At 49.1% G+C, this 18527-nt stretch overlaps 6 protein-coding genes across 6 annotated transcripts; 2 read left to right on the top strand and 4 right to left on the bottom strand.

Moving 5' to 3' along the window:
* Positions 1-434: 434 nt before the first annotated feature.
* M438DRAFT_255900 (uncharacterized protein) lies at positions 435-2126 on the bottom strand (the record flags this gene model as incomplete). The annotated part of the gene is made up of 1 exon (XM_029899716.1): positions 435-2126. A coding segment is annotated over one exon (1692 nt), but the record flags the coding sequence as incomplete, so codon positions are not given.
* A 1982-nt stretch (positions 2127-4108) lies between these two features.
* M438DRAFT_275621 (uncharacterized protein) lies at positions 4109-5905 on the bottom strand (the record flags this gene model as incomplete). The annotated part of the gene is made up of 1 exon (XM_029900799.1): positions 4109-5905. One exon carries the CDS (start codon positions 5903-5905, stop codon positions 4109-4111), a length of 1797 nt encoding a protein of 598 aa, XP_029759480.1.
* A 967-nt stretch (positions 5906-6872) lies between these two features.
* Positions 6873-7775, top strand: M438DRAFT_275665 (uncharacterized protein; the record flags this gene model as incomplete). The annotated part of the gene is made up of 1 exon (XM_029900803.1): positions 6873-7775. The coding sequence occupies one exon, from the start codon at positions 6873-6875 to the stop codon at positions 7773-7775; it is 903 nt and encodes a 300-aa protein (XP_029759479.1).
* Positions 7776-8302: 527 nt separating this feature from the next.
* Positions 8303-8790, bottom strand: M438DRAFT_335913 (uncharacterized protein; the record flags this gene model as incomplete). The annotated part of the gene is made up of 3 exons (XM_029903845.1): positions 8303-8388; positions 8553-8652; positions 8701-8790. The coding sequence occupies 3 exons, from the start codon at positions 8788-8790 to the stop codon at positions 8303-8305; spliced, it is 276 nt and encodes a 91-aa protein (XP_029759478.1).
* Positions 8791-9094: 304 nt separating this feature from the next.
* On the bottom strand, positions 9095-10270 carry M438DRAFT_375136 (uncharacterized protein; the record flags this gene model as incomplete). Its single annotated transcript, XM_029908552.1, has 1 exon — positions 9095-10270. One exon carries the CDS (start codon positions 10268-10270, stop codon positions 9095-9097), a length of 1176 nt encoding a protein of 391 aa, XP_029759477.1.
* A 1249-nt stretch (positions 10271-11519) lies between these two features.
* On the top strand, positions 11520-15060 carry M438DRAFT_406263 (uncharacterized protein). The gene is made up of 4 exons (XM_029909833.1): positions 11520-11929; positions 11979-12305; positions 12360-13616; positions 13689-15060. The coding sequence occupies exons 1-4, from the start codon at positions 11803-11805 to the stop codon at positions 14855-14857; spliced, it is 2880 nt and encodes a 959-aa protein (XP_029759476.1). The 5' UTR covers positions 11520-11802; the 3' UTR covers positions 14858-15060.
* The last annotated feature ends 3467 nt before the right edge of the window (positions 15061-18527 follow it).

Below are 18527 nucleotides of genomic sequence, written 5' to 3'. Positions count from 1 at the left end.
TCTGTGAATACGATGCTTGCTGTAGTAATATTGCAGTACTCCTAGTCATCTGTGCTGCGACAGGCAGCTACGATAGTACAACTATCAACAAGCCAACGCCATACTGGCAAACCTGGACGACCTCGAGCGGCGGCATGACATCGAGTTATCCACTGAGAATTTTACCTACAGTGCCTGAACAGCCATGGCACAGATTTGGGCTATTAGTGGCATTCGATACAATGCTTCTGCTTCGAGTCCAACGGTAAGTCTTGCGCAGTTTGCTCATTTCCAACTTTCTATTGTCAGTCACTATATGGCTATATAGACCTTAGACCATCTAGCTGACGCCTGCGATAGCGACATCCGTCCTTTCCTCCAAGAGATATTCATCAAGATGAGCTATTTCTTCAATAATGCAGCTGCTCCAAGAAGGCATCCGAGCACTTGTTTGATTCTGAAGGAATGAAAACTCCATTGTCGATCTCTTGTCCAAGGCCTTGATACCTCCAGTTGGAGATATACGCTTTTGCGGTGGCATTATCGCCGTGGCCGTTGGTTGTTGAGTATGCTCCGACCAGAGTTCCGGTAAAATCACCCATTCCACCGCTGAGCAGAGATCCGGGCGCTGAGCCCATCACGATTGATTCCCAAGGCTTAGTTGCGGAAGAGGCAGAGAAAGCGTAGTGAGTCGAGTTTTGGGCGCTAACCATAAGACGGATAGGATCCTTGACCCAGGCCTGAGGGACGACCTTGATATTCGTTGTGGGTGCTTGAGTTTTATCAAGACTGCCGCCAGATGTGACAATGAAACGCAGGTGAGGAGCCAAGGTTGAGTTACTGGAAGTGTTGTCGGCAGAGTTGATTGGAAGCATGACAAGTCCAAGGTTGATGTTCTGGGCTTGGTTTAGGAAAGCAGTAACACCAGTCTCCTCCTCTGCAGCTCGAGGGTTGAAGTCTACGTCGACGCTGTATTGGAACAAAGTGTCCGTCTGACGACGCATGATGAGCGTGAAACGATGAATGTCAAATCCCGCAATAAAATTGGTCGCTCCGGCGTGGATACTGCCGTTTGACGGTGTCAACTCGAGTGTGTTCGGATGGCCGGCAGGAGAGATTTTGAAACTGTCGTTATCAGGCCAACGCCAATAGCCAAAGTGAGCGGGTATGCTCGAATTGGGAGCGAAATCAAAATTGTCTGGATCGTTGACAAAGGAGTTGTTTCCAGCAATTTTGCGATTGCATGGTAGAGACCATCCACTCTGCACACCACGAACGGGAGAAAATGTTGGCCAGCCATTCTTGGGCCATGTCACAGGAGTCAGTGACATTTCGCGACCCATCGGATACGTCAAAGCAGCAGGCCCTGATCTCCAGGAGAGCATTGCGCACCACCAATGACCCTGACCATCTTGAAACAGATCGGCATGACCAATGTTCTGGAAATATTCGTTGGTGTGACGATTCGTCAAAACGGGATTGTTCTGGTAGCTTTCGTAGGGGCCGGTTATATTCCTGGACCGCGCAACAATGACAGTGTGGTTGACTCCTGATCCGCCTTCCGCGGCCAAGATATAGTAGTAGCCGTCCTTCTTGTACATGTGTGGGCCCTCGAGAAAGGTTCCTCCAGCGGTACCGTTGTAGATATTCACCGGGCTGGAGAGCTCAGCGGTGGTCAAGTCAACTCTCTGGAGATTGAGACCGGCACTAGTGACATACGCGGTACCGTCACTGTCCCAGAAAAGATCGGGGTCAATGTACTCAGCGTCGTACCGAACGGGGTCGCTCCAAGAGCTAGAGTCGTAGATGTTGGTGGTGTTGAAGATGAGACCAGTACTCTTGTTGTTGATGTTGTGCTTGTAGACTGTGATGATGTAGAAGACGCCTTTATGGTAGCGTATAGTTGCAGCCCAGATGCCATCAGACTGAGGAACTGACTCCAGAAATTCGGGCACCTGAGACTCGCGAGACATAGCATGGCTGACAAGCTTGAAGTTGACCAAGTCAGCACTGGCATACACAGGAAGTCCAGGGGTCAGCATGAATGTTGAAGCAGTACAAAACACTTGGTTGTGCTGCTCGGGAACAAAAACGCAGCTCGGATCGCTGTGCCATCCTGGAAGGGCCGGGTTAACTCGAGTCTCGTTGTGGGGGGTTTTGGCAGCTGCTAGAGCTGCAATCAGCGAGAATATAGAAATGAGAGAGGTCTTCATGCTCATCGCAGTCGATATGCAATGTACTGAGCAGTGAATCAGATATGTCGTTTGGTATCAATGGCAAAGAACAGTAGCAGCTTGTGGGCTTTTGAACTTCAGAAGACACCCTTAGTGGTAGCAAGTGTCGAGCGTCATTATACAGAAGGACCGTAGACATTACAAATGGCTGTCTTGACGCGCGTTATAAGGTACCAACGTGCACAATGCTGTGTTTTGAACAGCACAATACGCGACACGCATGAGAGCGTTTTGGATTAAGTTAACCACAATACGCAATACGCATTTGAGACAAAACAGCAATCAAAGTTTGAATCTCACACATAAGCAACGAAAGCTCGATGACCGCAAAGCATCAGTCGTATCCTTTACTAGGTTCGGCCGTCCGTGTAGCTGTGAAAATATACGATGCCTTTCACGTTCCAGCTAGCCTCAACTGACAGGGTCAAGGCCTGCGCTTCCCAATGGGCGACGGTACTAATCTCAGAGATTTGTGCATTTCTACAACCGGAAAGGCTTCAGTCGTGTCGAGAAGTACGTCTGAAGTTCTCGGATCCTAGATGGCTCGACCTGTGTCATCCTTCTCTGAATCCTCAAGTCACTCGCGCATTCTAAACTCTAGAGGCCTGCATGCAATGTGTGTGACTTTGGACCTTCACCTGTTCCCAGTGGCCAGAAGAGAGGACACTCCCCCTTGGCCTCCGCTTTCCTTCCTAGCTGTGCAAGACGCCGTTCCCACACCTTCATTATGATCGCTGGGTCCAGATTCCAGTTAAAGCTTTGGCAGGTTGTTGAAAAGGAGGGTAGTTTAGAACATGGTGGAGCTGCGGAGACTTGTCCCATCTCGACAATGCTAAATTAAGCTCGAAAGCATGATCCCATTTGCGCATGTATCGGCTAAATAATCAACATTTATTGTTGTTTCAGCGGTTACCATCAGTCAGGAACGAATCCGCGAACAGATTGCTTCTCGGTACTGAATGCTAGCATGCCAATGCTTCATCGAGGGTGGTTCGGCTTTGGCGGCCACCGCGATGCGTACCACTATCACTTTCGACACAGATTGATTCCATGAGTCTGGAGGCTGTCTGATAACCTCTACACTCCTTGGGTATAACTTATGCTGACGGATGGGTCTCTTCAGGCACAGGAATAGCCCATAACATGTGTAGGTCCACTCAAACTCCCAATTGAGACAACGAATATCATCATAAGTTTACTGATAAGATAATCGTACTTGTACGTGTATCAATCGCTCGTGTGCCAAGCGAGGGATGTGGTGGACAACTGTGTGATTCGGCTGCATCACAGCCTCGACAAAGCGGAGTGAATGTATGAAGCTGTGATCACTTTTACCTTCCTCATCGAGCAACCTGCGCAACCACGATTGTTCTGTCCTCTCGTTCATCACTCCAATATACCTCAACAAACGAATGACAGAAACACTCGGTGCTGATGCGTCAGGTATCGGCGTCGCTGCTCAAGCTCTCGATGGCGTCTACAAAACACGGCTTGGGAAGATTGAGAGTACTTTGATCGGCTGATGCGCAGCTGCTCCAATGTCGATTTGAGACCCTGAGAAAGTGTTTGACCTGATCTTTGTGGTGAGATCCCCACAGTGTACCGCCATCCTCAATCAACTGTGGTGGCGGAGCGTGGCTCTAGGGTTTCTCAGGCCATCGCAAAACGCGAAAACATTTACATCAAGCATCTCATCTTTCGGAACTGGCCTCCACAATCTTGACGCATTAAGCGAAACCACTCATGCCAAGCCAAAAGGTGTTCTACCTCTGCATGCCGCCTTCGAACTTCTAAGAGTTCAGCGACGTCCATCAAACAAATGTTGGTGAGCCTGAAGAGGGAACTATGTTGTGTCGATGAACGTGATGCCACGAGTTCGTTAGAACTTGCGATCATCAGACGAGCAATACTCGCTGTCCTAGAGCTCCCATCGCGGTAGTCCAGTCCCAAAACTGAGGTGACCCTTCAATGCGAGAAGACCAGCACTTCTGCATGACTTTCAAGGCTGTGGCGGAGTTGCCAAAGTCATGAGCTTCATCTCCAAGGCCTTGAATTAGACTCTGAAAGTAGGACTGAGTAGGCAAATCTCCAGCCATGCTGCCAGCAATGCATATTGGCCAAATCAGACTTCGCAGCGCTTGTGCATCGCATACATACTGCATCTCCTGTAGGGCATTCATTGTGTCTGCAACGCTATTCTTCACGTCGTCGAGCTTCGGATCGGCTCCTGAGATAATCGTGTTGAGGTATACTTGAGCGGCATACGCGAACACGAGTGTGATCGCTCGCTTGATGGCTTCTTGTTGGAGGGCAGGATTCGTTAATACCAGGTACGCGCCCGTAGTCCCCAGATGCGAGAGGCCCAGCTCAGCAAATGTTTCATCAATACTTTTTCGGAGACTAGAAATGCCATCCTCTAGACGTCGTCGAAGACGATCGCCCCGCCCAAAGAGTGTCCAGAAGCTTATGCTACCTGCCACAGTTGCATCTGCTTTCCATACACTCAGTGTCGCAATATCGCCGATGACCAAAGCAATCCAGGGTTGGCAGCCTATGATGTTTGCAAGATCGATTTTGTCTTTCAAGAATCTAGGGCTCTCAGAATGCAGACGAGGGGCATCATTCGTCGAAGCGCACGACAAGATGTCGAACCACAACACAGCTCCGACCAGGAAGTGCTCTGCAGTGTCCTCAAGGCGATGAGGTTGGATCTCACTGCCATAGCCTTGTATAACATCGCCCGGTGAGTATACATCTAGCTGACTTGGCGACAGCCCATTGCTCGAGGAGTCTATGATCGCCATGCTGCGAACTACCGTAGCTAAGGCATCAAGATGGACCTGCCATTGACTTGTGCCACCACGAAAGAGCTCGAAACTGATCAGCTGTACACCACAAGCCAAGATCTGCAGTCGTCTTTTTCGCCCTGATTCTGCCCCAATCGAGTCCTCATAGCTGCTTTGCAAGAATATTTGAAGCTCTTGCAAAGCACGATTATGGTGCTCGTTTAGCTCATTCAACGTGTCATGATATCGTTGGCCTCGGACAGAACGGGCAAGTAATGAGTGCTGGTGTAAAGCTCCCAAACTAAGAGCCGCGTGGCGTAATGGTAGTGTGTCGTTCAGTAGCCACAAGAGCCACCCTCGCCCTCCACTCGCTACAGACGGAGAATGAAATCTGAATTGGAGAGCGAACACGTGATCCAGGTAGTGCATCAATAGTTCGAATTCGCGGTCGTGTCCAAACAAAAAGCGGGTGCCGCTCGGCGTTGGCGTTGTCGAAAGCGTCTTCTTTGAGAATTCATCGGGTGTTGTGAGAGAGGTCTCTCCTTCCAGAAATTCGTGCGTCGACTCTTGCACCTCTGATCGACCATCAATGGGTTGAATTTCATCGTTGACAACGGATGTTCGTCGGCTTTTCCCTCGATTTTCTTCCGTCTTAGACCTAGACATTTCTGTTCTCTTACGCTTGTTGTTCTTTTTGACTGCATCCTTGATTTTGTTCAATTCTGCACGCTCCTCTTCTCCACCGTTCATCCACTCAGGCCGGTCTCCGAAGCCATAGCATGGGATATCACGCGATTCGCACGCACGACACGTCGGTTTTGTTGCATCACACTTCTTGCGACGAAGTTTACATGTCCAGCAGCATATGGATTGTTGACGCGCAGTAGCGTTTTGATTCGGCGACATCAAGAGCCTCCATTAATGATGCTTGCTGGCAAGTGTGTTAGTCGATGAGGAAGTCGTGTTCTCAGATGGAAGCCGAGGAGCGAACTGCAACTGCTGCCGGATCTGTGTTGCCGAAGTTTCTCCGTCCACGGCAGGTCCAACCGAAGGACTTGCAAGTCGTTGAGACTCCTTTCCACTTCTCATTAAAAAAATACAGCTGCACATGTACGACGACCGCTAAGGGGCATCCTTGAATTAGTAACACATGCACTCTCGTTCCTTCGGACGTCTGCGCGTCGCCCGAATCATTGAAGTCTCCCTTTAGCCGACTTCCTGCTCTTTTAACGATGTGCTTTCGAGGAGTAATAACTACACATCATCGACATTTGACATCGCGTCACGTCTTTGAAGACTGCAGTCCGAGTACATTGGAACGAGCTAGGTCTCGACGCTCAAACCGGCTCCAGCATGTTCTCCTTGATGAAGCATCCACTTCCAACGGTTTAACCATCTTCTGCATTCAATATGTGCAGAGCAGGAAAACGATTCTCGAGATCGAATTCATTCATCTCAATAAGAGCGCAGTCGTGACTGCAACAAACCTTTTCTGCGACACAAACATCCATGGCAAACGAGTCCATGGATGTCGATTTCTGACTAGTTGCAGTGGGATCATTTACCATAGTTTCCTACCACCGCTCACAAGCCTTCATGCGCTAAGCCAACGTTGCGCATGCCCTTGCCCACAACCCTTTCCTCTGCGCCCGCATTATGCTCAGCTACGTTTCTCCTAGCATGTGCATGGTATAGCTCTGCGTCTTGCCGATATATGATCCTTGCTGGTTGCTTATCCCAACAGAAGAAGAGGCATAGTCAAGTATAAATCTTGCCCCTTCCTCACTACTAACATCATCTCCTGATCATCGGACACCACTCGCTCTCTCATCTCAGAAGAACACCTTCCACATTCCAACTGAAGTCACTCATTATGCTTTTCATAATTCAAGCACTGTCCCTTGCAGCTCTTGCCGCCAAAGTGCTCGCAAATCCGCTCCCACAACAAATCCACCACTTCAAGCGCACTTGCTCCACAGGACCAGACACTTCATCGTCCTTCCTCGCCAATCCAGCCTACTCAGCCGCAGCGAACAATGCTGCAACACCCTCAGGCTACATCAACACATTCACAAACCTCCACGCCAGCAACAATGCAGACGGCTACCAAGGCTACACCATCCTCTCCGCCTACGATGTCGCCTCGTGCGCCAATTCATGCACAGCCCGCCCCTCCTGCCAGGCCTTCAATGTCTTCTTCGAGCGCACCCCTCCCTCTTCAAACTCTTACAACTCCACCTGCTCGACCGCGACCATAAAATGCGTGTTCTGGAGCGGTGGAGTTACCGCTGCCAATGCAGTTAATACTGGCTCCACTCAGAATGGCTTTGAGATTGTCATTGCAGGATCAAATGGCTATATCAAATCCGCTATCGCTGCTTCTCCTGGTTATGGTCCATCTACATATCTGGGAAACAACGCAATCAGTGCTCCCAACGACTGTAATGGGAAAAACACATATATGGGATTCCGGATCCTCAATGACGCTCCATTCAACGCGACGAGATGTGCTGAGGCTTGTTCGGCACAATCGGCTTATAACATCGCGCATCCGGGCTCTGATGGCGTCAAGCCTTTGACCTGTCAATTCTTCAACACATACGAGACGTTCAAGAATGGTGTTAATCAGGGCCAGTGGTGTGTGCTGTATAGTCAGAGTTGGGGCAAAGGTGTTGCGACGAACACTGGATACACGTATGGGAAGGATGTTTACACCATCGGATCATCTTATGCTTATGCTAACGCTACGGACGCTGGGGTTTGCGTGAAGGCGTGATGAGTTTAGTGCACACCGGAGGAAGGGTTATTGTGGTTGGCAGGCTACAGCACTTGTATAGAGTCATGTGTATAGAATATTATGTCGAATCTATCTGCATATCAAGTTCAAGGCACCGTCAAAGGCTCCTCAGATCTTGGTTTTCTAGACGGAGCTTGTGATCCATTCGCTCACTTTGGAAAGTACCTCCATGTCGGAAAATACTCCGCCTCGCGACAGTCAGTCTAGTTGGGTGCTTTGGGAGTGAGTTGGGAGGTACGGTTTTGCAATCGTGAAGCTCATATGGACTAGTCACATATTGACCTTGACTTGCAGAATCAGTAGGTCCGAGAGTGCTCTTTTACCCTCGACGCGCCGATAATTTGTTGTTTGTTGGTCTACATGGGGTGAATAGTGTCGTTGTTGATTCATAGGAAGTACGACCGATAAGTGATCAGTCATTGTGGTGTCGACAGAGTAGTTGGTTCAAAGGCTCGAAGGCTTCGCGAATCAGTCTGCCATTGCAGGCTTCTGGGTCCTTTCACAACCTAAGGCTGTCTCTTACACATCTTGCCTTGTGCACCCTTGCCAATATTGTGGCCACCACATTTGTCATCCATCCAGGTCGCCCACTCTGTAAATCGTTAGTAACGACCACCTAAGAAGCCCTTCTCTGATTCGTATACGCACTGCCCTTCATCATCCTATTGTCCACCCACGACAGATGGTTGTTCTCACAAACGCATGGAAACACGCCGTGTTTCCACCACGACCGAGAAGGGGTCTTGTGTAGCACACTGTTGTCGATCTTGCAGAATTTCTCGTCCGATAGACTCTCCCAATGATATTTGCCCATCCAGTCCACACCGGTGTGGTGGTTGCCGATGATGCAATCTTGCTATAATGTTATTAGTACTATTTCTACTAAAGCAAGAGGTTGATTTACGATTTCCTGAGGCAGGCCAGAGATGTCGGGTGTAGCAAGGATTGCCGTTGCGGCAGCCAGGAAGCCGACAAGATAAGTGGTTGGACGCATCTTGTGTATTGTGTGGAACGTCGGAATTTGTGAAGTAATTTTGCGAAAAAAGAGGGAATGGCGAGGCTCTACTTGTACGACGATGAATAGTTCAACGAGTCGGAATGAGTCGAATTCGTGACATGAGTTGGTTCATCGAACTTGAATCTTCGCACTTTTGAGGTTATTTTTCGCTACCATGAAGCTCGGCCGAATTGTGGAAAAGACCCATGTATGGACTGATGGGATGTGCAGTGACCTTTTGACTATGAGTAATTCCATCGATATGACGGTATGTTATTGTCCGTGTCCAGTGAGAACGGGCTCAAGGTTCGAAGGGCTTGGGATACAATCTGCCATTGAGAGCTTCAACACCAGGTTCATAAATGTCGTTGCCGTGAAGATCGGCCCAGTTGTCGGGGAGGCGCATGTTCGGAGGAAGACGATACTGTCCATAGCAAGCTCTGTTGTTGCAACTGAGTTTGCACTTTCCATAAAGGCGGCAGTAACAGTCAGAGGCACTCGGGCACGCCTGCTCGTTCAGCTGATCCAGGTCCACACGTCCATGGTGCTGCGGGATGAAGAGAATGTGCCAAAGATAAGATAGCACGCGGCCAGCAATACGGTCATCGCGAGGAGCAGCGTTGGAGTTGCGTGACATGCCGTAGCCATCGAGCAGCCATTGTCGCAGTGCAACATATTCCTCGCGGGTGTGGCGGTGTACGGCTTCTTTGGAGACGACAAACTGAGCACAACACTGTGCGCGCACGGGATCTCCTCTTCCAAGTTTCAGCCCTTTGCTCTTTCCGTTCTTTAAGTATTCATCTCCGCCGAACAGAACTGCAAATGCCTTGGGCATGGCAGCATCCGAGACTGATCGGGCGCTCCATGGTTGTAGTATAGAGTTGAAAGTGGTTTCAAGACTTCCTTGGGCAGGAGCAGAGTCTTTTGGACATGTTCCAGCACTCCAATCGCAGCGAAGGTTGTGGTAGCCGGTGGCTGAGAGAGCCGAGGGGACGTTCAAGGCGGCTAGGCTGGCGGCATTGTCGTAAAGTGGATCGTCGTTGTGCCATTGGAACCTGTTGCCGTGTATAAAGACGGCGCCGGCTTGTGGAATGGAATCGTAGTTGTCGATAAGGAAGGTAAGGTAGGTGATGGACTCGTGGCCACGATTGGCAGGTACGCGAAGATATTTTACGGTCGGATCTATCGGCGCGTCGACGTCGTAGATGCAGAGATGGTACTTGGAAGAGAGTCTCTTCAACCAAGCAGTTTCGCCATCGGCAGCAACATGTGACACGATCAAGGCAGGCTTGGAGCTATCTTCGAGTCCTGGACACAAGCCTCGAGCTTCGGGTAGGCTTGCTGCCGTTGTTCGATAGCGGATTGTGTTCCACGAGTACAGCTTCGGCGCTGATGGTTGAACCAGAGAGACGATGAGATAGATTACGATACAGATAGAGGCGAGCTGCAGTAGCGACTTGCGCGACCTTCGTAACATGTCGGCGAAGTTGTGTTTACAGCACCATCATTACGCTTGAAGCTTGGGTACTTTTTCACTTCTCCATCAATGTCCCGCACGAGCCGCCGGTTATTCTACTTGCACAGCCACACCCTAGGGGCCATCTTTGAGCCACAAAGCTTAGTTGAAGCATCTAGACCTTTGCATGGTCATGTACATGCCGGACCACTCATCTTATACAATATATCAACCTGTATGAGCATAATCGAGGACGACTTCCAGCAACCTCAGGTAGCAGGAAGCAGGCAGTATGTCATAGACCGGCTATACGGCTGCGACATCAATAGTTGCTCTTCCGGTCGTGCCTAGCTTTTTGACTTTATCCACACATTTCCTGATCCGGCTGTAGAACCAAGTAGCGAGCATCGAAACTATCCTGCTCCTGCCTCCCCATGTGCTACATTTTGTCACTCTTAGCCATCTCTCGCGAACGCAACCAAGGCCATCCAGGTCGAAGTAATGCACAATGCTTTTCAGACCAGGGTAGCCCTCCACTAGGAAGCGCTGACTTTCTTGCTCTCCGTGGAGGGCTGCACTGATCTTCAAAACATTGTGCATTATTGCAACATGCGCGTGCGTGACAAGGATCAGCACACGGGGAGGTGACACAGCAGCTCATGTCTGAGTGACACTTGTGAAAGGGCATCGCTGTTGAACGAGAACAAATGAATGGCCATCTCATTCGAGTTGCAGACATCAATCGCGGTTGTCGAGTTAACCGCGTAATGTGTTTTCAGCAACGGCATCTGTCCGCTAGCTGCTCTGTAGACTGGTCGCTAGAGAAATTTCAAGCCAAGCCGCGGAATCACAAACAGGATATGGTCTTGAAGCCCAAGGTGGTCTGGGTGGAGACATTGCGAAGAGTTGGTGCTTGTTCATCATCTTCTCGCCAAGTCGGAACCAGGCGGGTCGTGGTATGGGAGTACGTCCTTAACATCCACTGTCAATCAAGTATTGAGAGACGATAATCTTGATCGAAATTCGTCGTGAACGACCATACTCCTCATCTAACAACGTGCTGGACAAGTGAGAGTACTTAAAGACATACTCGAGTACAATAGACCTTCGGCAGACGAAGCTGGGGAAATTACGAGGTGATAAGCTCAGGGAACTCTGGTGGACACTCCGGTCGATCGACGAACGAGATGAAGATCAGCCGTATTGATTTGATATTTGCGACGCCCTTTTGGCAGCAGACTTTGGGATCAAGTGAAACACAAGCAACCAGAACAGCGACAATCAGCAGCAACAATCGCAAGTGGCTTTTCTCCAGCCTTTGTCCTTTTCCAACTAAAAACGGTCGGTGAATCGAGTACCAAACAAACCGGCAAAGGGTCTCTACACCGCGTCACCAAACAAGCCTTGGCCTGCGTCACGCTGCAAGTGTCGAGAGCCTCCGCACAATTCCATCATCTCGCGACCATCTCCCTCGATACCGTTCACTTTTCTATCCTTCTCCATTCTAGCCGTGTCTTTCTTGCAGAGACACCCCGATTTCACTTTACAACCGAATGGTCAACATGGCTTCGTATACACAAACACCGCAGCAGAACGGCTTCTACGAGTCTGTGCCGCAACCCTCTGACAGCCTGCAGAACAGGGGCTATGGCAATCTTTCGCAACATGATTTCGCTCACGGTGAGTGTCAGTAAATCGCGATACGATCGCATTGTCTAACTTCATGTAGAAGGCGAACGTCCTATCACAGTTGGCGACACTGTTGGCAACCCGCACTCCATCACTCTCGAGGATGGCGGCGTCAACCGTACTGTTTCCAATGCCTCGACCGCAGCATACAGAGACATCACCCCCTCGCGTGCCGGCACCTTGAAGAAGAAGGCAAGCGTGAGCCGCAAATCTAGTCTTAACCGCAGCGGCAGTCGCAGAAGTACCAGAGCTGGCAGCATTGCTGGTGTCGGTACCCCGGGCGCCCATGACGACTACAACAGCGCTTTGTCGACTCCAATTCCCACTCACGGCAGCCCTACTGATATCCTCGCCAATCGCTTCCAAGGTATGTTTTCATATCCTCGAATTCCTTACTATTCCTTACTGATCATTTCACCAGCATGGCGCACTCTGTTGAAGTCGCTCATCACCTACTTCCGAGAGATCCAGTCTAGCTACGAGACGCGTAGCAAAGCTTTGTTGAAAGTGTCGAATGTTCTGTCCAACTTTTCGCACCCTTCTGTCTTCATCACCGATGGTGGTCTGGCTGATGCGTCGCGCATTCTCGGCGACTACCACAAGCACTCTGTCGCAGAATCGAACAAGTCCCGCGATATTGAGCAGGATGTCATATCCGCTCTCACTGGCCTGCGTAGCGATCTGAGCCAGAAGATTAAGGAGATCAAGAGTCTCAACGGTGACTTCAAGAACTCGGTCGACAAAGAGAAGGACGCAACACGCAAAGCGATTGACCAGCTTGCCGAGGCCTTGCAACACGCAGACCACGGCGACAACAGCAAGACCGACCCTTACATTGTCCGCCTTGGAGTTGATCGCATGGTTGAAAAGCAGATTGATGAGGAAAACTACCTCCACCGCGCATACCTGAACCTCGAGAGCTCGGGCCGCGAGCTCGAATCGATTGTCGTGGGAGAGATTCAAAAGGCATACAATGCCATGGCCAGCATTCTCAAGCGTGAGGGCGATGATGCCTACAACACCGTCGAGCAACTTCGCGGAGGTCCCATCGCTATGCCCAAGGACCTTGAATGGGCGCGCTTTGTCGAGACCGATCCCCACTTTGTCAACCCCAGACTGCCTCTCCGCCGTATTGAGGACATCGACTACCCTGGAAAGAACGCTCCTGCAGCAGCTGAGGTCAGAGCTGGAATGTTGGAACGCAAGAGCAAGTATCTCAAGAGCTACACACCTGGGTGGTACGTCTTGTCGCCTACTCACTTGCATGAGTTCAAGTCGGCCGACAAGATCTACTCGCAACCTCCAGTTATGTCGTTGTACTTGCCCGAGCAGAAGCTGGGTTCTCACTCTGAGCCCGGTTCCTCGTCGCACAAATTCATGCTCAAGGGCCGCCAAAGCAGTGGCATGCACCGCGGCCACAACTGGGTTTTCCGCGCTGAGTCTTACGAGACTATGATGGCTTGGTACGAAGCCATCAAGATTTTGACTGAGAAGACTGCCGAAGAACGCAACGCCTTCGTTCGTCAGCACGTTCGCAGCATCAGCCAAAACAGCCACCGCAATAGCATCAGCAGTGACGGTCTTGAGGAGGACGAAGCTGACCAGGTCCCCTATTCTGCCCAATCTAGCGTCATCAACCAGCCCATTGGTGAGACGCGTCTCCAGCGTCCCGTTCCAGGTGAGTATGTGCTGCCCCTTTCATAGCGTCAACATCCATCTCACTGAGCCCTGCTAACCTGATGTACACAAGGCGGGCGATTCCCGTCTGATCTGCAGATTCCTCGCACTCTAGCTGCTTCGCCAGACAGTGAGTCTGACGAGCCCGAGCACCACAACACTGCTGCCGCCACCGCTCTCCCCGGCGTCGTCGCTCTTGCCGCACCTACCCACTACGATGATAACCCTTACCGTCTCGAGGGTGTCTCTACCCACGAAGAGGTGCCTGCGCAGCAGAGAGTAGCTTTCACTTCGGCCACTCCAGGCTCTATCGCCCATGCCAGAGAGACACTTGCCCTTAGAGAGGACGCTCCTCATGGCTCGGTTGCTCACGCCAGAGAGACAATGCCTCTGAGAGAAGACGCTACCTCTACACCAAGTTCCTACCAGCCCAACCCTGTTGATAACTTCAACAATACCCCAGTTCAACCTGCTGCTCCTCAGAACAATGTTGTTCAGCCTACTCAGACGTTTGTCTTGCCTGTCCAACATGCAGCTCCAGCTCACCAGCTCCAGCGTGACGTTCCCGTCAGCCCCATTGAGCAGCAACAATCTCTAGCTCCTGCCTCCAAGCCCGTCCGCCAAAACACCAACTACAGTGAGTGGATGGCTCCCGCAGCTGCAGGCGTGGGTGCAGGTGCCTTGGGCGCTGAAGCCTACCACCGTCACCAAGACAGAGACCTTTCTTCCAACATCGAGGAGGAACAACAGACACCTTATGCAGACGAGCGTCCTCGCGACTTGACTGGTGGTCACGCTGCTATGCCTACGTCGAATGAAGCTGCTACCAGCAATCCTGCCGCATTTGCCAACAACAACGGCATCTCTGGCGCTACATACACTGGCACAGCTCCCTTTCCCGTCTTGATCCCCAACTCTGCCAACGTTCCTCAGTCGCCTGAGTTCGTTCCCTACGGCGCGAGCACATTCGGTGCCCCCACTCCCGCTGCTGAGGGCTCCGAACATCTCGGCGGTCTCGAGAGTGATGGTGCTCACCAGACTGGTGCCATCTTCCCCAGAGTCGTTAGACACGACACTGACATGAGCGTCAGCCAGCTTCACGTTCCTGGCGAATTCCCTCCCGCGACCCCCGGTTTTGCCCCTACTGAGGAGAAGACCGAAAGATCATTGTCTCCCCGTCCTGCCGTTGGTTCTCACGGAACTTTCATTGCTCCCTCTGCCTGGGAGTTGGCTAGAGAGTAAGAAGTTGATGAAGCATGGGAAGCAACAGGATTGTGGTAACTGAACCTGACCGTGACGACACGATTTCCTTACTATCGTTGTTTCACTTGTTGTCCGATGTCTTAATACTCTCATTTGTTTCGCGAGCGCTTTGCTTCATGCTTGATTATTGGTTTTTCTGACTTTTTTACGACATTGCGATTACCCTGTGTTTCCTCTATACTAAGTAACCCCAGTAATATAATTGACAGTAGTGTTTCTTTTTCGTCATGGTATCTTCGTCCATATCGTCAATTGGACTCTTTACGTGATATTTGTCCTGAGGGAGATCGGTTTCTTGGCTGGAAATACTGCGTAGTAGGGAGGTTCTGAGACCATCCACACTCGCATCCACACTCGATCCACAGTCTCAAAGCGGCCTTCGGCTATTCACGGATGGCTCGATCGATCGCTGAGTTCCTTGCTATCCACACTAAGTGTGGATGGCAAGGAGGTAGTCGAAAAGGAAGGTAGAGATGCCAAGTAGCTAAGCGAGGAAGACTATCGAGACGTCAGCTGGCGGGGGTCGAGGCCTGTTGTTTGTTAGCCTTCTCTATACCAGTTTAGCAACATGTCCTAACCTCGTCGTGGTGGTGAGCTCGTCACCTTAAACGGTCGTGATGATAATGACCATGCTCCCCCTTCTGCTTAACCTTAGTAGTCGCCTACTCCCTCTACGACACCTGCTGCCTAAATACCCTCTACGACACCGTCTTCCTAGCGACCCTTAGTAGCACCCTCTAAGACGCAGTCTTAAAGCACGACGACCGTGGGTAGCAGCTATAGAAACAGGTTAAATGCGCGAGACAAGAAGCTGCTTGCTTAGTATGCCTCCGCCAACTTCGAGGCGCTATATAGTGACGGCAAGATCACTAAGTTCTAGAATAAAATCGTAGACATGCTAGAAAACGACCGGGGCATACCGTACACTACCTAGAGCTGTTAGTGGTCGATAGAAAGGTAGACTAAGATCCGTCGGAAGGAGGTTAGCAACTATAAGAGTAGTAAACAAACTAACAATACGCCCTTTAATGTCGCCATAGATGACTAGATTAAATGCTTCGACAACTACGCTATAGTAAAGGAGGCAGTAACTGCTGTTGCTGCTACTACTACTCGTACGCTCGAGCAGTCTTAGAGTAACCGCACTAATATAGGTGAACGAATGAGGAAGAAGAAAAAAACTAAGTCGACACTACTATCGAGTGCGCGTACTCGAGAACTGTTATTCTTAGATCCTTCCTCTACTAGCGAGATGACCGAGGCGACGTAGTTAGAGGTTAGCGATTTAGGCCGACGACCGCCTTAGCGCTAGCGAAGACTACGACCGGAAGATAACGCTAAGATGTCTACGTAGATAGTGTTGTTATTAAAGGGTATAAACGAGGATAGGGAAGAGAAGAGATTTAAGAGAAGGATAGCGCGCTTACGGTCTAGTCGCTCTCGGAGCGTCCGATCTTCTAGCTTATTTAATAACGGTATAGATAAGAGGCTTAGTCGTGTTAAGCAAGGTTAGCAAGAGATTTAGAGCTTATTATCGTAGGTCCTCTTACTTATATTGTTAAAGGGCTCGGTTTCTCCTATGTTAATAGGGTTCTTATTAGATCTAGTAGGCGTAGGACCCTCCTCGAGCACCCTTATAACCTCGCTAATACCGGCATCTTATAACTTAAATGGCGCGCGCATTATAGATGCCTTAGTTAAAGAGGAGGAGGAGGTAGAGGAGGACGACTTTAATCTACTAATGCTACGAGAGATAGGACCGTACGCACCTAAGTTATTAACTATGCCTTACACTATTGCTAACCTATCGTTTAAGGAGTAGGAGAAGCATAATCTTAAGAGAGGGTAGCCTAGTAGTTAGAGTTAGTAGTAGGAGGATATAGTACGGGCCTTAATGTACACGGATACGTAAGACTATTTAAAGTATTGTTATATAAGAATTAATGAAGGAGTAAGCTTTAAGGTAGCCTTAGTAGAGTAGATAGATTAAGGGGACATGCGTCTACTAGACAGTTCTATCTAGTAGCTAACCGCTCTACCACCACCTCATCTTTCTGATTTATTTCCTTAATATATTATTAACCTAATGTAATGTAGCGTAGATTTAATTTTCAGACTAAACGAACAAGAATTAATGTTATTATATTACTCCAAAATAAATTAAGTAGTATAGCAATGGCTTAAAACAATGCTAAGATCCTAAGTTACTACTAAAGTTCCCTAGATTTGACTCTCCGGAGCACTCCGGAACATGCCGGCGGCTAATTAGAGTACAACTTGCCCGCATTTATAATATAGCAGCTCTTCGAAACAATTTTACCATAACTTCTAACACCTCCCTTACTACTAAATAAAGTCGGAATTAGACGAAAAAAACATTGGATTATAGAGCTATTCAAGGCCATTAATCTAAGCTATTAACCATCAAAAACTGTCTAAGCCTCGTGGTTCAATGCGCGAAGGTTAGCTAGAGGATTTTGGCCGGTTAAAGCCTAGCGGTTAGTTGCCTTAGGACATAAATACCGTTTAAGCGCGAGGGGTCTTATATTAAACCGAGTCGTAATTGTGCTTCTATATGGATAGATACACGTATATATGTTAGACATTAGCATAGCAAACTCCTAATACAGAGCTACAGGTTATAGACTAGACTTAAGTCCATGTTTAAATAGATTAAGTGCCTAGAGTCCCTTATGCTAACTAAGGTTATGCTTAACACTAATACGTATATTAGACATAGCAGTGTTAAACTCTTGCTTCCACTTCTAGTCTGCTATAAGGCTAGTCCTTATATAAGCATACATGACATAGACGAGAGCCTTATAAGTAGGATCGCTATATAGATAGAGCTTGCGTACGTCTTTAACTATAATTAGTCGAAGTCGTTCCTTAATGCGAGACTACCGAGCTATAGTAAGGTCATTTCTCTTGCCCTCCTATAGGCCATTAATAGACAGCATAAGGCTATTAGGTGTTATTATTCCCTAGTAGTGTAGACTATAGAGCTTCTTATATCTAGAATACCATTCTCTTTGCTCGTACTCTAGCTTATAGAAGGGGTTAAACGTGCCATCGATGAACCCCTAGATCTAATTAGTATCGCTATAGTCCTCGATAGCCTCTCGGCATTAGTCTATAAAGTCGTACGTAAGGTAGGGGTGCTATCGTAGCATCTAACGGTATCGACTAGTAATCGAGTTAAGGGTATCGTTAATAACTAAGGAAACAGTAGAAGGAGCAATGCCGTATAGGTCGGCTAAAGCAGTAAGGCGAGTTAGATACGCGAATCGACTAAGGGTAAGGTAGAGGGCGAGATTAGATTCTACCTAGTAGCTATGTTAGAATCGGAGGTAGTTTAGCTCGAACTTGTCGACGAGGACAGGTATATTATCGCGTCCGAACCTATAGTAGTTAGTACTACAGTTAGGGTAGAGCGAAGGATAATTATACCTATAGTAGAAGCGAACTTTCTAATCCCCCTATTCGTCTAACACCTATTAGTCTGTTTTATACTTAAATCTCGGCCGAAAAGGGTAAATAGGGTATTGTTTAATGCGCTAACCCTTCTAGATAAGGAATATAGTAAGAGTATCCTCTACGTTAGTGTCGTCGTCGGATGTTATAGTAGAGGACATTATTGTTACTAGGT

This window comes from Aureobasidium pullulans (assembly GCF_000721785.1).
Source record: "Aureobasidium pullulans EXF-150 unplaced genomic scaffold scaffold_11, whole genome shotgun sequence".
Taxonomy (NCBI): domain Eukaryota; kingdom Fungi; phylum Ascomycota; class Dothideomycetes; order Dothideales; family Saccotheciaceae; genus Aureobasidium; species Aureobasidium pullulans.
The sequence above is the reverse complement of the archived record's forward strand: the minus strand, read 5'-3'. Positions and strand labels throughout refer to the sequence as shown.

Excerpts from the sequence above, each read along its gene's own strand:
- M438DRAFT_406263 (XM_029909833.1), top strand. The coding sequence starts at position 11,803 with ATGGTCAACATGGCTTCGTATACACAAACACCGCAGCAGAACGGCTTC. Across the intron at positions 12,306-12,359 it reads CCTCGCCAATCGCTTCCAAG|CATGGCGCACTCTGTTGAAG; the intron begins GTATGTTTTCAT and ends TCATTTCACCAG. Across the intron at positions 13,617-13,688 it reads TCTCCAGCGTCCCGTTCCAG|GCGGGCGATTCCCGTCTGAT; the intron begins GTGAGTATGTGC and ends GATGTACACAAG.